This window comes from Ammospiza caudacuta, chromosome 24 (assembly GCF_027887145.1).
Source record: "Ammospiza caudacuta isolate bAmmCau1 chromosome 24, bAmmCau1.pri, whole genome shotgun sequence".
Taxonomy (NCBI): Eukaryota; Metazoa; Chordata; class Aves; order Passeriformes; family Passerellidae; genus Ammospiza; species Ammospiza caudacuta.
In genome coordinates this window covers 2,692,870-2,712,082 of record NC_080616.1, presented here as the reverse complement: position 1 = coordinate 2,712,082, position 19,213 = coordinate 2,692,870, and the positions used below count along the sequence as shown (strand labels likewise).

At 43.6% G+C, this 19,213-nt stretch overlaps 1 protein-coding gene across 1 annotated transcript in view; it reads left to right on the top strand.

The window, feature by feature from the left end:
• The window catches only part of KDM5B (lysine demethylase 5B), a 59,275-nt gene that overhangs the window by 23,047 nt on the left and 17,015 nt on the right, over nucleotides 1-19,213 (top strand). Inside the window, exons 6-18 of the mRNA XM_058819216.1 lie at nucleotides 1,843-1,936; nucleotides 3,077-3,180; nucleotides 4,582-4,740; nucleotides 5,298-5,417; nucleotides 5,871-6,029; nucleotides 6,477-6,658; nucleotides 9,485-9,647; nucleotides 10,624-10,743; nucleotides 12,367-12,561; nucleotides 13,109-13,290; nucleotides 14,025-14,149; nucleotides 14,474-14,624; nucleotides 18,559-18,673. Of these exons, the coding sequence (XP_058675199.1) occupies nucleotides 1,843-1,936; nucleotides 3,077-3,180; nucleotides 4,582-4,740; nucleotides 5,298-5,417; nucleotides 5,871-6,029; nucleotides 6,477-6,658; nucleotides 9,485-9,647; nucleotides 10,624-10,743; nucleotides 12,367-12,561; nucleotides 13,109-13,290; nucleotides 14,025-14,149; nucleotides 14,474-14,624; nucleotides 18,559-18,673 (1,869 nt within the window). The remainder of the gene's footprint in view (nucleotides 1-1,842; nucleotides 1,937-3,076; nucleotides 3,181-4,581; nucleotides 4,741-5,297; nucleotides 5,418-5,870; nucleotides 6,030-6,476; nucleotides 6,659-9,484; nucleotides 9,648-10,623; nucleotides 10,744-12,366; nucleotides 12,562-13,108; nucleotides 13,291-14,024; nucleotides 14,150-14,473; nucleotides 14,625-18,558; nucleotides 18,674-19,213) is intronic.

Genomic DNA, 19,213 nt, shown 5'->3' with positions numbered 1-19,213 from the left:
ACAAGGCTGCCCTCTCAGCTCTTGCCCCAAGCACCACTGATGTTGTGTACCTCATTTTTGTGGAAAGAAGATCCATAATTAAGAACATAACTGGAACACACAGCGCTAAGGCTGAATTGAGCAACAGGGACTGGCTGGCTTAGCCAGGAGCTGTAGTGTTTTAAGACAGTAATTTCCTGAAATTAAGATTTGTTAATGTGAATTTAGCTGTTCCATATCAATGCAGTCAGAGAAGGTGATTAAATCCATTTTATTCAGCATTAGAGTTCCAAGCAGTTTGCATTTGCACTGACCTGGTTGCAAAAGAGAAATGTTTGGTTCATATCTCAATTTTTTGCTCTAATGCAATACACAACTATTTGTCAATGTCTTAAACTGTGAGTCTTAAATTCATTCTCATGTTTGCCAGTTTGATGTTTTCAGTTGTGAGACACCCACAGTTTTCCCTTGCCCTTTCCTACCTGGTGAGTAAACAGTCAGGAGAAAATGTTCATAATGAGAAAGGAAAAGGGCAATGACTGTCTAGGCTGGCTTTGAAATGCAAAGGCTTTAAGTGCTTGATGTAGAGCAGTTCAGTGTGAAAGACCACAACAATGCAGGGGAGGTGAAAGTGAGATGACCTGATGTGATAAAAGGCTCAGGCCAGACCAAGAGCTGCTCTTGTGAAGATCAGTATCAGCTGAAGCACAAAAGACACAGCTCAGAGGAGCTGAAGCTGCAGAAACTGGGTGTCTATCCCTGCACTTGAGGCTCAGGGCATGCTGGCCCTGAGGCAGAACTGCTGCACACAATGAACAACTTGTCTTGGTGCATTTCTTAAGCAGTGTGACCTCTGAGTGGTCTGATGGAGATATTTGGGCAAAGAGAACATGAAAAGTGATTAGGATATATTGTCAAAACCAGCTCTGTAAAAATCAAAAAGCAAAACCCCCTAGATTGAACATCAGTTCCCACCCCATAGAGTACTTGGGGCTGTGTCCAGTTCTGCCTTAGACCTGACACACACATCCCATCTTCTGGGCTTCAGAGAATGGCTGAGTGACTTGTTGCATGACCTCATTTCCTTAGAGTGTTGGAGAAACCTCTTGTAACACTGAGGGATTTGAGAATTGTTCTTCCACCATCTCAAAATTTCAGGGAAGAAATGTAAGCATTAAATGGAAGAGCATTATTCTGTGGTGAAAGTTCCAAGATGTACCAACAAAGGTCCCTGCTTTGAAGACTGGAGCATGTTCTGCTCCTTAGGAGTACAAGAAAATCTGTGAAAGCACTGAGTTCCTTGTGCTTTGCTTCTTAATGGGTCCCACTGAAAGCAAACCCAAATCCTGGTGTCATTATTGGCATGGATATTTTGGAGGATTTACTTTCCAATCTTCCATGTTGTTCCCTGCATCATTTCTCTCTGAACTACTTGTAAATAATTGAAGACAAGTATTTCAGAACTCCAGGTGTCAGTTTAGATTTAGTGGTTTGTAAGTATCAAATGGTTCTCTGAGTTTAATTGAAGTCCCCATAGTGTCTCTCTGACTCTCACTGGAACAAGGCAGGTTACAAGTCTTGAACTTTTGTGATACTTCAGAGAGGTATTTGTGTCTCACACCAATGCAATCCACGTGGTTTGAATTGGAAAGGACTTTAGGAAATGTTTAGTTGGGACTCACAGAGCCAACCTTTCCCAGAGCCAGCTGGAGATTCCAAACTCATCTCTCTGTGCTTGGGCAAGCAGCCAGATCAGCTGGCACTGAGCATCTTCCCAAACACAGGTGGCAAACCAGAGTCTTCCAGCTAAGGATGTTACTTAGGGGTTTTTCCTTGTTTTGTTTTTTTTTTTCCTTTTTAAAGGCAACCAATGTTAAAAGTGAGACTGACCCTCCAGAAGCCAGAACTCACAATCTGAGACGCAGAATGGGCTGTGCCCCTCCAAAGAGTGAAGGTGGTGAGTGAAACACAGCAGAAATGCAGTTTCTGTTATTTTGCACAAATGTGTTTTAAGACCAGAACTAAAATTAGCATTTGGAACTGTTCAAAGTATTTTATAAAAGAAACCAACTTTCAGTTAATTTTAAAATAGGACTTTTTGATAAAAAGTTATTTTATGGATTTAAGTATTTTGGGGGGGTTTCTTGTAAGTGGTTGAGTTTTCTTGAAGATGATGTTTTCATTTGAAAAAGACTTACACTTCTTTGAACTTGGGTGTCTCTTCTGGAACAATCAGAAATAAGATTGGAGCAATGTTTTTGTTTTGTATTTTAAATAACATCAGTCCATGAGCTTTAAATAGAAGAAACTCTTTTAAGAATGTATCAGATATCCGACATTTTTTGGAAGGAATTTGGACTTAAAATCTGGAAATTTAACTAATGAAAGCAAAAGGTAGTCTGTTTTGAGCTTAATGATAAAGTTCCTATAATATGATTAAATTGCTGCTATCAGCAGTCCTGAGTCTATTCTCTCCTTAAGAAATAATTATTTGAGACTGAGACACTATTTAATGCCATCAAACACAAGAATAAGCTTGTTGATAAATAATTTAGCCAAATAAATACAAGAACTGTTTACAATTACTCAATAATTGAAATTACCTGAGCAATCTGTCAATCTCATTTGTTCCTTCAGAATCTTTTTTTCAATAATTTGTTTAGATTATGGTGTTTTGTAATTTGAATTTTTTTTCTTCAAGGAGTCTCTAAGCACTAGCCTCCCTCCCCCAAGAGCAGAAGGAAAGAGCTCTTGACAACATTCTTCAACACCACGTGGAAAGAAAACCTTAGCTGATAAACCTGCTCATAATTCAATTAAAATTAATTAAAATGGCATATACTGAAAAACTGTGGGCTGTGATAGCCAGTGCTGGCTTGTGGGGGTGTGCTGGGATTTTTGGATAACACTGACTTCTGGAGGCATTGCAGGAGTTCGAGTCTTGCCCTGTGCTGACTGAACCAAGTGTGGGGGATAACAATTCAGCAAACACCTTGGTGTGATGCAGTCTAACAAGCAATAAATAAAACAAATAATAACAAAGAATGCTAAGCATTGAAACATTTTGCAATACTCTCATTTTTTTTCCTTTGCCCAGACAAGGAAATGCGCAGTGTGGTGAAGCTCCCTGAGAAGAAAGAACTTTCTGGGGAGCTAGAGAAGGACAAATCCAAAGCCAGATCTAAAAAACCCACCAATGCTGTGAGTACCCCCTGCCTTCCTGCAGCTTTTGCAGGCATTTCTGGATTTCTCTAGGGTGTGTAGTAAAGCCTGCTGTCACTTTGTCACATGGAAGACTCCTGGCTGCTTCCTGGCTGGAGCCCCAGCTGAAGCACAGCAGTGTTTGTGCCTGCTGGAATATCAACAGTGCCAGAGCTTCACAGAGCTGGGAATGGCAGGATGGTTAAGTTTCATTATCTATAACTAAAGTAACTTGTTTTCTGTCTCCAAAGTACAGTCTCAAAATAAGCATTTTGAAAGCATAGTGCAGTGGAAGTGATTGTGTGAGCTGATCCCTCCCCACAGCTCTGCAACCTCAGGAGAGCTCTGTGCAGGCTGTGGCACATGGCACTTCACAGACCTGCTCCTAATTCCACAATTTCAGCACTAAATTGGAAGCTTTGTTGTTCAAATGTATCTTAAAAAAACCCCCAGCTCTCCACATGCCACCAGCTATCCCCCAAAACCCCCTCCTGAAGGCAGTGGTAGTTGTCTCACTTCTGAGAAGATAATGCTGAGATTCTTTCTGCCCATGCCACAAGTTAGGTCCCTCCTAAAACCAAACCTGTTCCCATTCAATCCACACCTGTAGCTGGTACCTGAGAATGAAGGGTGCAAATACCAGAACCCTGACTCCCTCACCCCCAAATGAAAAAGAAGCTTGTGGGGAAGAACAGGAGATGCTGCTTCTTTTTTTTTTTTTTTTTTTTTTAACAACTTAAGGCAAGAGGTTCTGTCTGTCCTCTTGACTCTGTTCTGTGTTTGGGAAGAGCCTTCCAAGCTACTGCTGGTGAGAGTTGGGTGTAGGACAGGCAGCAGAGAGCCCATCCCAGGCTGGAGTGCTTGTGCCTGTTCCTTAGGGCTTGGGAGCTGCTCTGTCAGAATTAAGAGCTGCCCCCCTACCCAAAGCTCCTCTGGGAGGTTGGAGGCTTCTCTGAGGAAAATAAGGAACATCCCCAGCAACAGGAACTCCTTTCTCCAGATTTCTGTTTTCCAAGGCAATTGGTCTCAGAGGGGAATGAAACACCTGAGGCTGCACATGGAAAAGCCCATGCTGGGTTTGTGAGCCCCAGCAGATGTTGGGTTATTCCTGCCCAGCCCCAGGTGTTGGGCTGCACCTGCCAAGGCCACAATACTGCTGATCTGAGCTGTCCTGGCACTTGGGGAAAAAAAATGCATGGAAGGGCTTGCAGCTCTTGTTTAATTACAGAGGGAGGTATTTAAACTTCTAAAAGAATATTCAGGGTGTGTTTGTCTCATTTCCATTGCAGAGATAAAGTAAGGATAAGCTTTGGGGAGTGTCACAGATGGGAGTTACCAAACTGCTTTCACCCTGAGTTACCTTCAGCTCTCCCATTGCTCCTGTGGGATTCTGTGTTGCAGGTGGATCTGTATGTGTGTCTCCTGTGTGGCAGTGGGAACGATGAGGACAGACTCCTGCTGTGTGATGGCTGTGATGACAGTTACCACACCTTCTGTTTAATTCCACCCCTCCATGATGTTCCCAAAGGGGACTGGAGGTGCCCCCAGTGTCTGGCTCAGGTAATCTGACAAATCACTGCAGTAAAGCCAAAGGCTAATTTGTATTTTGTGGGTTTTTTTAAACTGATCAGGAATAGAAAATACAATGTATTGCTATTTAAGGTTGTGCAAATAAGGTGATAGAGGTAAAGCTAAAATGAAGACTGGGAATGCTTCATATTGCAAAGCTGACACTTATTGTTTTGAGCCAAAAATTGGTATGTCTTTGAAGAACATTTTGGATTTTAACTGACACCTTTTCTCTGTACTTATAATTGGAGTCTCACTTGGTGCTTCAGTGTGATCATTTATGGATCTTATCCTGCTTAGCTCTACTAGAGTAAGGAGAAATTAGGCATATTAATTCATTAATGTTTATGCAGATTTACAAATAAATTTTGTAATTTGGTGAACCAAGCAGAGTTTCTCCTTCTGTCTCTGCCTTTTTGGAAGTGTTTTCATTTCAGTGGTGTCCTTCCTTCTTACCACTCAGAAGCTGTTACAGGAGCCCATTTGTGTAAATCTGAGCACAGTGTTGTGTGAATGGGTTACAGAACCAATTTCCTTTTCCCTTGCAGGAGTGTAACAAGCCTCAGGAAGCCTTTGGGTTTGAGCAAGCAGCACGAGACTACACCCTGCGCACGTTCGGGGAAATGGCCGATGCCTTCAAGTCAGACTATTTTAACATGCCAGTACATGTATGTTCCTGCTTCATCCTCGTCTTGTGTACAGTTCATTTGTGTGGTTAGCTAAATTAGGTAAATCTAGGGAGTGAGGAAAGGAGGGATTCTGGTTTTGAATGGAATGAAATCCCAAATCAGAGGTTCTCATTTACATCAGCAAATCCTAGTTATTGCTGGTTCGTGGTTTCTTGTTCCACCAGCTGCTTGTGTTTTTATTTGGTCTTTTCCCACTTTAGAAGAATTGTCTGTAGGCAAGAGAACAGTGACTGTCAGGCACTCCTGAGAGAACAGGGCAGCAGCATCTCCTGGAGCCACATCTCTGCTGCAGTTGTTTTTCTCTTGTTGAAACAATTTTAAAATGGAGAAAAGCTTCAAGCTAATGGAGGTTCCTCCCTGAGACAGCTTTGATGCACGTGCTCCTCATCTACTGATTCCTCAAACATACTCCCTTTTTGTTCTCATACCTAGATGGTCCCCACTGAGCTGGTTGAAAAAGAATTTTGGAGACTTGTCAGTACCATTGAAGAGGATGTGACAGTGGAGTACGGAGCTGACATTGCTTCAAAGGAGTTTGGCAGTGGCTTCCCTGTTAGAGGTGGGAAGTTTAAAGTTAGACCAGAAGAAGAGGTAGGTCTTTGAGTTCACTGTGGGTGTTTTTATTGCAGTTTTTCATGGGATAGCTCTTCTTGGTTTAAAGCACAATAATTGAACTGGGTTGCAAAGAGTTTTGTGTATCTGGCAGAGTATTTAAGAGCAGAGCTACACTGGGATTTTGAATAAATAAAATTTGCTGTGATCAGCCATTCAAAGCCATAGGTTTATTCTAGTAGTTAATAAATAACTTCCAAACCAAATAAAACCAAATTAAAAAGGTGTCATTTTAACAAAACAGGGCAGGTCAGGATTGTGAAAGAGGCAAAGACAATGGAGGCTTTAGTCTTTGAGTCATTGACTTGTTTCTTATATTCCTCAGTTGGGAAAAGTGCTTCTCTTCCATTGCTCTTGAGTAGATTTATTTTCTTGGGCTTTCTCCTCCTGTTGTATAAACCTGTGACTGTTCTGCTCCATTTTCAGGAATACCTTGATAGTGGCTGGAATTTAAACAACATGCCTGTGATGGAGCAGTCTGTGCTTGCTCACATCACTGCAGACATCTGTGGGATGAAACTGCCCTGGCTGTACGTAGGAATGTGCTTTTCATCATTTTGTTGGCATATAGAAGACCATTGGAGCTATTCCATTAACTATCTGCATTGGTGAGTTTGAGGAATAAACCCAGTCTAGGAAACAATCTCCCTTTCCTTCCCTATTCTCCTTAATTAGTGGACTAAAAGCAGATTTGCAGAGCTCAGCCAGAGTAACCTGCTGTCCTGTTGCAGCAGGGTCAAATCTGACAGTGTAATTCCTACATTGATTTACTTTTGGACAAGAGGTCATGTTTTGGAAAGAGACATCCATTCCCAGTTTTAAAAAATCCATGAAAGATGCAGCAGATACTCCATCAAATGTTTTATTATATTCAATATAAACTAAAAACCATGCGAGTTTTCTTTTAACAATCATCCAACTTCAGCTTAGCAACTCAGTTCCGGCAGGTTTTGTCTGTTGGATGGATCATGCTGTCATAAATCCTCTCATCAAGCCAACACTTGTCAGCTGTAATCAGGACAGATCTTTACCATCTCTTTGATATTCTAAATAGACTGAACTCCTTGAACTTCTCACCTTACAACAGCTTTTCTAGAGTCTGGATTATGCTTGTCACTCTTCCTGAAACCTGTCAAGCTCTTTCTCTTTCCTAGTTCATACGAGTATTCAAGCAGAATGGTAAAACCAATGCCAGCTGCTGTTCAGTGGGTCCTTTTTTTGCTTGATTATTCAGTTGCTGCTCCTTGAAATAGCAGCTTCTGCAGTGCAGCCCAAGAGCCAGTGACTTAATTCACTTGTTTTCATGGTGCTTACTGTTAAAAAAACAAATGTTTGAGTGAAAATAAGCAAAGGAGTGACAGTATTACATGGTAAAAACAATCTATCTTGTTATGTGTTACTGCTTTTTTTTTCCCTCTTTGTCTGAGTCTTCAGTCAGACTGAAAACTGTGGGTGGAAGAGGAGATTGCAGCACAGATTTCATTCCTTCTAGGAGCATTTCCCTCACTGTTCATAGAATGTCCTCCATAGTGTGCCCCCAATTGCATTGTTGTCTGCAGATGGCCAGGAAGGTGTGGCAGTGCATATGAGTTCTTGTGCATACACGAGATACATCCAGACATAAAAAGTTACTTGACCTGCTTTTAATTTATTTATCCTCCATCTGAAAAGTCATTGATGTCCTTTCATTTGCAGATATCCTTCATTCCCCTTCCATGCAGGGGTTTAAATCTGCATTGGAGGGCAATGTGCATTTAAAGTTAAAGCTGTTCTTGGCCAGAGCAGTCTGAACAACCTGCTTCTGCAGAGACAGTGCTCCAAACTGTGAATCAAAGACTCCAAAAAGCAGGACTGGTTCTTGGGAGAGTCCTAGGGATGGCATGTCCATCTTCAACATTCCCATGTGCCTTGGAGGGGCCTGTGTCCTGCCTGGTGCAGTGTTGTGAGCAGCTAACCCCAAGGGACCCAGGCTGCAGCAGCAGAGCTCTCCTAGGGTTGGAGACAGTAGTAATCCTACAGAACTCTGAATTCTGTGTTGGTTCTAGAAATGGTAAAAGGGGAAAAAAAAAAAAACCCAAAACCTTTGCTCTAAAGATGCTTGGCAATAAATAAGATGTCAGTCCTGGACAGAGGAAGAATTGCCATCATTGCTTCTAGTATTTGTACAGGCGAGGATGTGGAGCAGTCAGGAAGCAGAGCAAAAAAACCTGTGACCTCCACTGCTGCTCCCTCAGGCTGCTGGCACCTCAACACCTGCATTAGAACTGTCTGTAACTTGTTCCCCTGAGTCCAGAGACCCCCAGTTCCAATATCTTGCTTCAAGTTTACACAGTTCATATCTGTTGTGTTACCCATTCCTCAGTGCTGGTATATGTCAGGGAGCAGAACTCTTGACTAGCCCAGTCCAGACACAGAATGGATTTTAGTTGCATCTGTGGTTGGTTTTCCTGGACTCCTTGTCCCAGGATGATGGCCAGGCCCAAGGCTGCAGAGTTGTTCCAGAATGGTGGCCAGGCCCAAGGCTACAAAGTCATTTAATACTCTGTAACAACTCCTTGTGTGTAACTCCCTGTCTGTAGCTGCCCTTCCACAGTCCATCCTGCTGGCTCTCCTCTTCCCCTGACACAGGGGCTGTGTAAGTACAGGAATGAACTCCTAGGGATGAGAGGTAGACTTCTGGATTCACACTTCACTTTTATATTTCGGAATCCTCCCAATTACTTCATGATTGATGGAACTGACTGTTGGGTCAGTTTTAGTCTGCCAACTCTTCAGAAGTCTTGGAATAAGGTGATTTGTCTGTTTTCCTTTCTAAATACCTTTTCTAAGTTCATTCTTTCTAAGGCCCTGGAGGCGTTTTTGTCTCAGTGCTGCAGTGAGCCAGTGTCAGTGTAAGCTTGTAACAGTATCTGCTGGAACACATCTGCATCCCCTTAATTCTCTCAGCTGGCTTGCATCGAGTGCTGAAAGTTCTTTGTTTCTACTCTGGATATGGATTTTTTTTTCCTTGAAGTCTTGCATAATTTGGAAGTTTAATTTCTACTTCCTATGTGTTGCTTTTGTGGCAGCTGTACATAAGACAGAAAGAACTGGCTTTGGTTGTTGGACCCAAGAGGGAGTTTGTGTTCATGAGAAAAGACAGGCAGCTTATGTTTTGAAGTTGTGCTGGAATCAGCAGAATTTCACTGAGGACTTCTTCAGACTTTTTCTCCCTCCCCCACAATATTTGAAGTACCTGCTCAGAAGTGTAGGCAGTTAAAAACAGGTCTGGAGAAGAGGGACCTGTGTAAAATGTGAAGATTCAGGAATGTACAGCACCTTTGCATTCCTTCCTGGTGATATGCCCTTCCTTTGACATGGTGTATTTTAAAGCAGAAGACTAAAAATGTAACTTAAAGTTTGCTTATATTTAACTTTTTTTAATAATCTTGCAGGGGGGAGCCTAAAACGTGGTATGGAGCCCCAGGGTACGCAGCTGAGCAGCTGGAGGATGTAATGAAGAAACTTGCTCCAGAGCTATTTGAGTCCCAGCCAGATCTCTTGCACCAACTTGTCACCATAATGAACCCGAACACTTTGATGGCCCACGGGGTGCCTGTATGTGTCAGACTCCTGTGCTACTCCCCCAACCAACCCTCTTTGATTGGAACTCTACTTAAAGCTGATAATTGAAGCCACTTTTATTACAGAGGTGGTGTGGTGGTTTCCATATGTGTTGCATCTTCCTTATCCACTAAAATGTGCCACTGTGAACAGATGGGCAATGGAATTGTTGCCTTTGGAGTCAACTGGCAGACTCTTCTCTGGAGATCTATCTTGGATATTTCTATTTCTGTGTCTCAGCTGAAAGGTTTAGGCTTTACCTTTGGAACAATGGCAGGAGCTCTTGTATGTCTGTTCAATCAGACACAGTTTTTTTGGCATAGAGTTTCTGTCAAGGCCCCAAACCTCAATTCTTCCTTTATTTTGTCATCCACATTCTCTTATTTTTCCTGGATAAGTCCTTAGGTATTTCAAAAACATTTTTTCATCCGATTTCATCTTATTCCATACTAGATTATTCATGGGAATTATGTCCCTTTACAACTTAATTGGCTTTTGATGGGCTGACCTTGGGACTTTAAAGAAAATCTGGAAAAAGTAGCAAAATTGTTTGTCTCCTATGGTAGCCTACAAAATGGAAGAATGCAGGATGACTTGCCTGCTTTCATGCTGACTGTGTGGCCCCAACAGTCTTAGATGAACAATAATATGAATGTTAAGGTTCCCAATTTCTCTTCCCCTTCAGCTGCACATTGGAGAGAGCTGGATCTGTGTTGACCCTAACCCTGAGGTGTGAGGAGCACAAGGCCCAGGCAGCCAACCTAGACCTGTTCAGAGTGGGGTGTGGCTGAGTGGAACCCAGGCTTTCCATGGTTTTATGTGACACTTTATCAGCTGCCAGTTGTAATTGTTGGGCTTGTGATTTAAACTCTGGGAAGTCCTCACAGAAGTTACTGCGAGTTGGAAATCCATGTTCTCCTCCCCATCTGTGTTTGGGTGTGAGCTGACCCTGGCCTGTCTGTCCCTCCAGGTGTACAGAACCAACCAGTGTGCAGGGGAGTTTGTTATCACCTTTCCCAGAGCTTACCACAGCGGCTTCAACCAGGGCTTCAACTTTGCTGAAGCTGTGAACTTCTGCACCGTGGACTGGGTATGTTCCAAACCAGTTTTTCCCTAAGTGAGCAGTTCCAAAGCTGTTCCTAGCTGCTCTACAGCTCTGATTTATTGCTGAGGCACAAATCTAGGCCACAGATCAGAAGGAGCCTGTTACTGTGTTTGCTGAAGGTTTGTCATGCACTGAGCTGCAGGCTGCCTCTGGTTCTGAAGATTTAGTTTGGAATTACGTGTCAGGGCTGATGTAACTTTTGCAGCAGGAGGAAGGCACAGTTCTGTGCATGCCTGGAGTATGAGATGCGCCAGTGTTGCTCATTTTTGTGTCCCCAAATTCCGTCTCAAATCAAAAGCTGGAATGATAAAATTTCCTAGTTTATTGCACTGGGAATTCTCTAAGTGCTTTCTGCAGCTGGAAACCAAATCCAACTTGGACATCTTTTCTGCTTTAGCTTCTGTGATAAAGTTAGATAATACATGTAGCACATTACTAAAAGTTAAAGACATTGATAGTCCTCTTGTAGGGGAAAAAATAAGAATTGCATCTCATGTGAGAGCATCCTCTTAGGTAGCAGAGGTGCTCTAGGTTTTTAGGGAAAGACACCTTAATGGGAAGAGAGCAGAAAGTTCTCAAGTTCAGATAGAAGGTTTACAGAGCAGTGCATCATTCCTAGTGAGCTTCACTCAGCTCTCAGAACTGGCAGAGATGGGCACACATTACAGTTATTAGGTTAGAGTTATTGAGTAAGATCTTTGTCTTTTTAAAAATAAACACAAATGGAGGACAGTTGCTCCTAAGTTACAAGTAATTTTACCTTGATAGAAAGTGACTCAGATACACAGTGCTGTCTGATCTCACAAAGGTTCTTCTAAGCTTCTGATATTTCAAATTACTTCTCTTGTGATTTTTTTTTTTCCCCCCAAAAAGGTCTTGGCTATTTGTAAGTGTAGCCCAACTAAAACATTGCTAGATGTAAAAAACATTAATTAGAAGAGAAAGATGACTAATATTCCAAGAAAGCTTTCTGCACTTGACTGTGCTTATATGTTAGTTGGTTTGGTTTGGTTTTTCCTCTTGCCCTTCCATGAGTTTCACACTGGACCCAGCACGTAACCTCATTGTACTCTGAGCATCCCTGTTTGCCTGCTCCTAAAACAGAGCTGAGTGACCTGCCCAGCTCAGGATGAGCTGTGTGCTGTGCCTGCAGCCAGTCAGGGACATCAGTGCTCCCTGAGCCAGCAGTTTCTCATGCTGCAGTACAATTCCTGTCAGCAGGGGAAAGGCCCAGGGTGCCCTGCACCTGTGTGGGATGGGGCATCCCTCGAGTGGTGGGTATAGGCCAGGCTTATGTACTTGTCCTTTTGATGCTTCCTTGGCCTCAGTGCATTTTTACCTTGGATCTTGCCGAGCCCACTGTGGTTTAGTGATTTAGTAGCCTTTAATTACAACCTCTGCAAGAGGGGGCATCTCCTTCAGCTCACACTGGGAAAGAACTATAAGCATTCCTGGTGCGCGCAACTCGCGATCTTGATTTCTCTAGTTTTACACTGAAGTGTGAATGTTGTTGCTGAAGGATTTGTCTGGGGGCAGTTTCTGGGTAGTAGCATGCAGAGGGATTCCCTTGATCTCCTGTCCCAAGTGCACCCTGTGTCTGCCCCACAGCTGCCCCTGGGCCGGCAGTGTGTGGAGCATTACCGGCTGCTCAACCGCTACTGCGTCTTCTCCCACGACGAGATGATCTGTAAAATGGCTTCCAAAGCAGATGTCCTGGACGTTGTGGTGGCATCTACAGTCCAGAAAGACATGGCTATTATGATTGAAGAGGAGAAGAGGTTGCGTGAGAAGGTTGATAAACTGGTGAGTTGTAGGAAATGATGGCTTGGGTTGGAAGGGATTTCACTGGTTATCTCCTTCCATCCCCTGCCATGGGCAGGAACACTTTCCACTAGACCAGGTTGTTGCCAGCCCTATCCAACCTGGGCTTGAGCACTTGGAGGGATGGAACTCATTATAATAAATGCAGTAACAGTTGAAACAGTGATGTGAGAACATGCTGGTTCTCGTACTGGGGTGTCAGAAGCTTAGAGGTACTTAGTCCCTTCCTAAGTTGTGGATTTCAGAGGAGCACCTGGGTAAAGAATCATTGATCATGCACCTTATTTTAGTACCTGCCCTTTAATGTTGTTCAGAATGTCACTTTAAAGGTGGTAATTGTACTTCCAGTCATTTGGTCAGAAAAGCTGATTTTTTCATTAACCAAGATTTCTGCCTACCTGGGTTGAATATGTTATATCTAAACTTCATTATTCTTTTGAAAAATTCACCTTTTGATGTTTTAGCTTGAAATAGCCTCCCCTTTGGAACAGTCACGTCTTCATTAGGCTTTGATGTGACACTCTTGCAGGGAGTGACTGACTCGGAGAGGGTGACGTTTGAGCTGTTCCCTGATGATGAGCGACAGTGCCTGAAGTGTAAAACCACTTGCTTCATGTCAGCAGTTTATTGTCCCTGCAAACCTGGGTTGTTGGTGTGCTTGTACCACATTGAGGACCTCTGCTCCTGTCCCACCTACAAATACAAACTGGGGTAAGCTTGAGGTAGTAACTAACACCATGATCTGGAGATAGTATTGTGTGTGTAGGTACTGTGATTTGATAATCTCTGCTGCCAGTGGGGCTGCTCTGTTTCTGTTTCAGTCCTTTGCAAATCCAGTGCTCCCACAACAATGGGACTGTTTTGTGCTTGCACACAAAGCCTCTTCAGCATTCAGCTCTTCTTCCTCTATAATGGCAAAAATTGCTGGCGAAGTTAGTTTGCATTTTTATTTATAGCAACCAGGTCATTGTCCCTTAGATCCAGTCCTTGCCAAGGAGTATTGTTTTGCTTTTTGGAGCTTTCCTTCCTGTTGTTAACTTTGCTGTGCTCTTTAGTACATCGTTTGTCCTACATGAATGTGGCTTGCTTTAAGACAGTGTCCAAACTCCTTAATTCTCCCATAGAAATTGCTTTTTGAAGCAATTACAACATTGGAATTATCTCAAAAGGAACATGGTGTGGTTGTAAGGTCTTAATTGTATAACCCTGAGTGCACAGAAACTTATTTCTGTATTGTACTGACCAACACACTTTAGAATTACCAAACGATTTGGTCTGGAAGGGACCTTAAAGCTCATCTCATGCCATCCATGCCATGGGCAGGGGCACCTTCCAGCAGTCCAGGCTGCTCTGAGCCCCACCCAGCCTGGGTCCTTGTGCTGGTGCCCTCGTGCCCTCGTGCAGCCGCGGTGTTGCGGGGGGTTTGAGTCGTGTGCTGCCCGCAGGTACCGCTACACCCTGGAGGAGCTGTACCCGATGATGAACGCGCTCAAGATGCGCGCCGAGTCCTACAACGAGTGGGCTTCCAACGTCAACGAGGCCCTGGAGGCAAAGATCAACAACAAAAAAAGTGAGGATTTTACCTACTGCCTGTAGCACATCATTTAAAAGGACTGTTTTTTCAGTGTTTAGTTTCCAAACTGTAGTAACTTTTTTCATATGCAATAATCAAAAGAAATCATTTATCACTTTGTGTTTTTAAGTAAATATTTTAGCTGTTACAGTCCCAGAAATGATGCTAAGCTGTCTCTGTGTGACAAGACCATAAATCATTTTGACACAAAGTGTAACTGAAGTAGAAATAGAAATAAATTTAATGTGTTTTGTTTCTAAGCCTTACCATGGAAAATCCCTCACAAAGGGAGACTTCTTAACTTAATATCTTTCCCAACAGGTCTCATCAGTTTCAAGGCTTTGATAGAAGAATCAGAAATGAAAAAGTTCCCAGACAATGACCTGCTGCGACACCTCCGGCTGGTGACACAGGATGCAGACAAATGTGCCTCGGTGGCCCAGCAGCTGTTGAATGGCAAGAGACAGACCAGGTAAGTGCCACTCCATGTCTGCAGCAAAATTGGGCCACCAGAGATGGATGTCAGTGGCCAGTGATGGGTGCTAATGCTCTGCAAGATTTAAAAATTAAAAGAATCTTTGTTTCCTCAGCAGAGCAGAGCCATCTTTGACAGGAAGGTTCAGCTTTACTATATGTAATAAGTTAAACATCCTGAGTTTTCAAATCTCTTCTTCCTCTGTGTTTGACAGTTTGTAAATTCATTCCAATGTTCCCTGAAAAGAAAGAATGGTGTGGTATGTCTGACAAAGTAACACTCAGCAAGATACAGTCCCCTTGTCTTTGTGCTGTGGGCACTGTAATCTGTCCACAGGCAGGTGTTGTTGTATTCATTACTCTCTGTGCTGTGGAAAAACAAAGTGCCTTAACTCCCTGAGCTGCTGCTAGTGGGAATGTTGTACAAGAGGTCTGAAAAAATACCTGCTTTTTACCTTAAATCTTTCAGACAGGTCATTTGCTCAAGGGATTTGAAGTGAGGCAGTGTTCTTTGTGAACTACCTATCTGGTCCTGCTGGCACTCCATGTCTGAAATGAGCTGAAAAGAGCCAGAACAGAAGGCTAAGGCTGGTTCTCTTCATTGCACAAGTCTAGTTGTGCCTGTATTGATGAAGAGCCTTTCTCTCAGGATTCACTAATTACCATCTTCTGTTGAGTCATTCTTCACCCATGGATCCCAGACTGGTGTGGGTTGGAAGGGACCTTAAAGCTCATCTCATTCCAGCCCCCTGCCATGGGCAGGGACACCTTCCACTATCCCAGGTTGCTCCAAACCCTGTCTAACCTGACCTTGGCCACTTCCAGGGATGGGGCAGCTGCAGCTTCTCTGGGCAACCTGTGCCAGGTTCTCACCACCCTCACAGGGAACAATTCCTTCCCAATATCCCATCTATCCCTGCCCTCCTTCAACTTAAAGCCATTGATCAGGGCACTCAGACTCACCATGAGCACACTGAGCCTTGCAGGATGGTGATTTCTAAGAAAATGTTTGGTTTATGTATGTGGAGAACAGTATGATTCATGTCCACCAATCTTAAGTGTGATGTACTTCAGAAAAATTTGATTGTCATTTGTCCCATTTGGAGAATTTTCACCCATTTTTGCTGCTTTGAGCAACGTGGTGTTTATTGGAGCAGTTGCCTTTTGTGCTGGTAGAAGTGCACCTGTGGTTCCTGCATGTCACCTGCCTCAGCAGGGGTCAGAGCTCCTCACTCCTGTGCTCTTGCAGTACCTTGAAGGCTTGGAAGGACTGGGGGGCAGAATGTTCTGTTACACTGTCTGTAGCTGAATATTGCTGTCACACTTAGACATGATTCTTGTTTTCTTTCCTGCTGTTCCCTCTGTAAGCCTTTGTAGTAGCAACTTGATAAAAATTTGCTGTCCTGCACACACAGGAGGATGAAGCCTCTGTCACAGCAACGTGAAAATACTGCAACAAGGAATGAGAAATTTGGCATTCCCACAGGCATGACTTCTGCCAGATAGGGAACCTCCAACCTAGAGATTTTAGGCACCATCATCAAAGGACTTGTCCACTTCTGATCTCCTCCTTCATTTGGTGCTGAGCCATCTGGCATCCCCAGCCTGTGTTCTCCCATCCCTGGTGCTTGTTCAGGGCTCCCAGTGCTGAACTGGGAGCAGCAGCCAGGCCCTTCCCTGCTCCTCTGTGCCAGATGGGTCCCTCCTGCACTGACTATGTCCCTGACTTCGTTTGGACTGAGAAGAGCTGGGAGCAATTCTTATTTTCATCTCCTTGACTAGATCTGTTCTTTTGTCACCATGAGAGGCTCTCAGCCTTCCTCACAGCTGGGCCTGCCAGCTCCTGCAGCATCCCAGACTGTGACAAGTAATTGACCCTGTCCTGCTGCTGTACACAGTGTTGAGGCAGTGCTTGCATTGAGATTCTTATTTGCTCTAGAAGAGGTTTTGTCCTTCTCTCACAATTTCTTGTTGAATCTTTTTTGGCATGTTTCTGGGAAAAGTCCAGTTTCATCATAATTTTTAATTGTTTTAAAACCTGTGTTACTTGATTATTTTTTTTCTCACAAGGTTGAAGTGGGGAATGCTCACAACTTTTGAAGGAAAATATAAAGATAATTACCTTCTTAAAATCTTAATACATGTTACATCACATGCAGATTCATATGCCTGGAGGTCACATCTGCTTGACAACCTCCATCACACCCAGTGCCGGGTGTTGGATTCTGGATTCTGCCTAAAATTTGATTTGTGCTTTTGGCAAGCTTTCTGTTGTGGACTGAGCATTTTGGTCTGATCCCGAGTTTGGAAGAGTCATGAAGGAGACTTGTTTCCTGTAGGAAGGTTGTCCCTGTCAGTCACAGCAGTCAGTGACACTGGGGGATCTTCTCCAGTGCAGTAAACACAGCGGTTCATGGGGAGAAGACCAGGACAGGAGGTAAATCCTAGTAAATCCTGTGACTCCTGCTCACCAGCTCCTCTGCAGTACCTGAAGGGATGCAAATGGGCTGTACATCCCTGTTTCCTCTGGTTCTCTTGGTGCTGGGGGTTAAACACTCCAGATGCAGGCTTGGAGATGTTCTGTGAGCATCTGAATGGGGCTGGAGCACAGTGTGGCCCTTGTTCTCCTGGCACTGGAAGGCAGCAGTGTTCCTGCCCTGCTGCCATGTTTTTCCTGTCTATCCCCTTCCTTCTCTAGGTCTCCTGAAGCGTGTTTTGTTCCTTAGAGTCTCTGAGGATTTGTGCTTGGAGACCTTTGTGATTATTAACCCTGGATGAACAAGGGTTTGGCTTCTGTCAATGGTTTTTCTTAGGCTCATGTAATTTCTGGTTTTCAAAAACATCTTGTGACAGCTTTGCCATTTAGATATGTGTATGTATATGTATATAAATATTTATGTATTTAAAAACTTGTGCTTTTCCTTGGAAGACACTGTGGAGCTTACTCAAAAACCAGTAGAACAAAGCAGCCTGTAAAGAAACCTGCGTTGTACCTGAATTTGAATTCATTTTATTGTTCAGCTGACTGTGGGGTTTGGAACTCTCAATGTGATTCTGTGTATCCGTTAAAAATACCTATTTTTAACACAGAATGGTAAATGAAAATTTATTTTATAGAGTTCACATTCCAGTCATGCTGGCATATCCTGCTGGGCTGTTCTCCTCTTTTGTATAAATAACACACTGTGGATTCAACTGGAGCCAGCATTGTAAGGGATCTCTTTCCTTTTCTGTTCAGGGTTCTCAGACCTCATTAATACTGGCTTGAGTTTAGAGAGACTTTTAATATTGGGCCATTTGTTAACACTTATAAGCCACTCATTTGCTACAAAGCTTTTAGATAAAAATAAAAATGCTGATTTCAGTGTAGAGAGGATTTTTCAGAAGTGCCTACACAACCTGTCAATATAAAACCCATTCAGAATTGGGATTTATTCTCTTTTGGTGTGGACATGGGCAGAGCTGACTACAACAGCTACTGCAACATAACTGAAGAGTTTATCCACAGTTGCTTTGTGTTCTGGAAAAAAAAGCTTAATTTTATTCCATAATAACCAGTGCCCTTCCAAGGCTGAGTCGTTTTTCCAGAATCCTGTTTGATATGAGTGTTTCAACAATAGCTCGTTCTACAGTGGCAGACTGAGGTTTCCCACGTGTGTGAGCCCTGGGCTGCTTGGATGCTTGTGAATATTCTGCTGTTCCTGAAGAAGGCCTGGCTGACATGAAATCATAAGCAGATGTCAGGGAATCAATAAATCACAGAATGGTTTGTGTGGGAAGGGACCTTAAAGCTCATCTTGTTCCACTCCCTGCAGGGACACCTTCCACTGGACCAGGTTGCTCCAAGCCCTGTCCAGCCTGGCCTCAGAGTTGATTTCTGGGGTTTATTTTTCTGTTCAGTGATGAGCTGAGGGCTGAATGTGTCGTTGCAGGTACCGCTCCGGGGGAGGGAAGTGCCAGAACCAGCTGACGGTGAACGAGCTGCGGCTCTTCGTGAGGCAGCTCTACGCCCTGCCCTGTGTCCTCAGCCAGACACCACTGCTGAAGGTAACTGGGGAAGCCTTGGGAGGGGAGCAGGAGCATTCACAGAGTGATGGGTTTGCACTGCATTCATCTCCCATCTCGCTGTTTGCTCCAAGAGTTAATACTGGGCACTGCAGGCTGGGGTGACTCGTGCACATGGGATGCTGAAGAAAGGAGCTCTGACCAGCTGCTGTTTGTGGTCAGCAGAGTTTTATACTGCACATGTAATAAAGCTCACAGGCTCAAATTCTTCTTATCAAAGGCGCCATGGAGAATTTAACAATAGGAATGCTGACACAGCAGCAGAGAAGTTCCTGAGCCCCTGACTCAGAACCAATCTTTATACCCTTTTAAGGAAAAAGCCTGTAACCCTTACCTGTTGGTCACTTTTTGGTCCCTCTAACCCTTTGCCATTGGTCAAGCCTGGATTCTGGCCAAGGCTATAAAAGTAGCATACTGTATCCCTACTAACTTAGAAGAAGAAGAGCTGAGACCCTTCACGGACTCCCCAAATAAAGCCATACTCGTGGAATAGCCGGCGTCTTCTTCCTTCTCCTCTCTGTC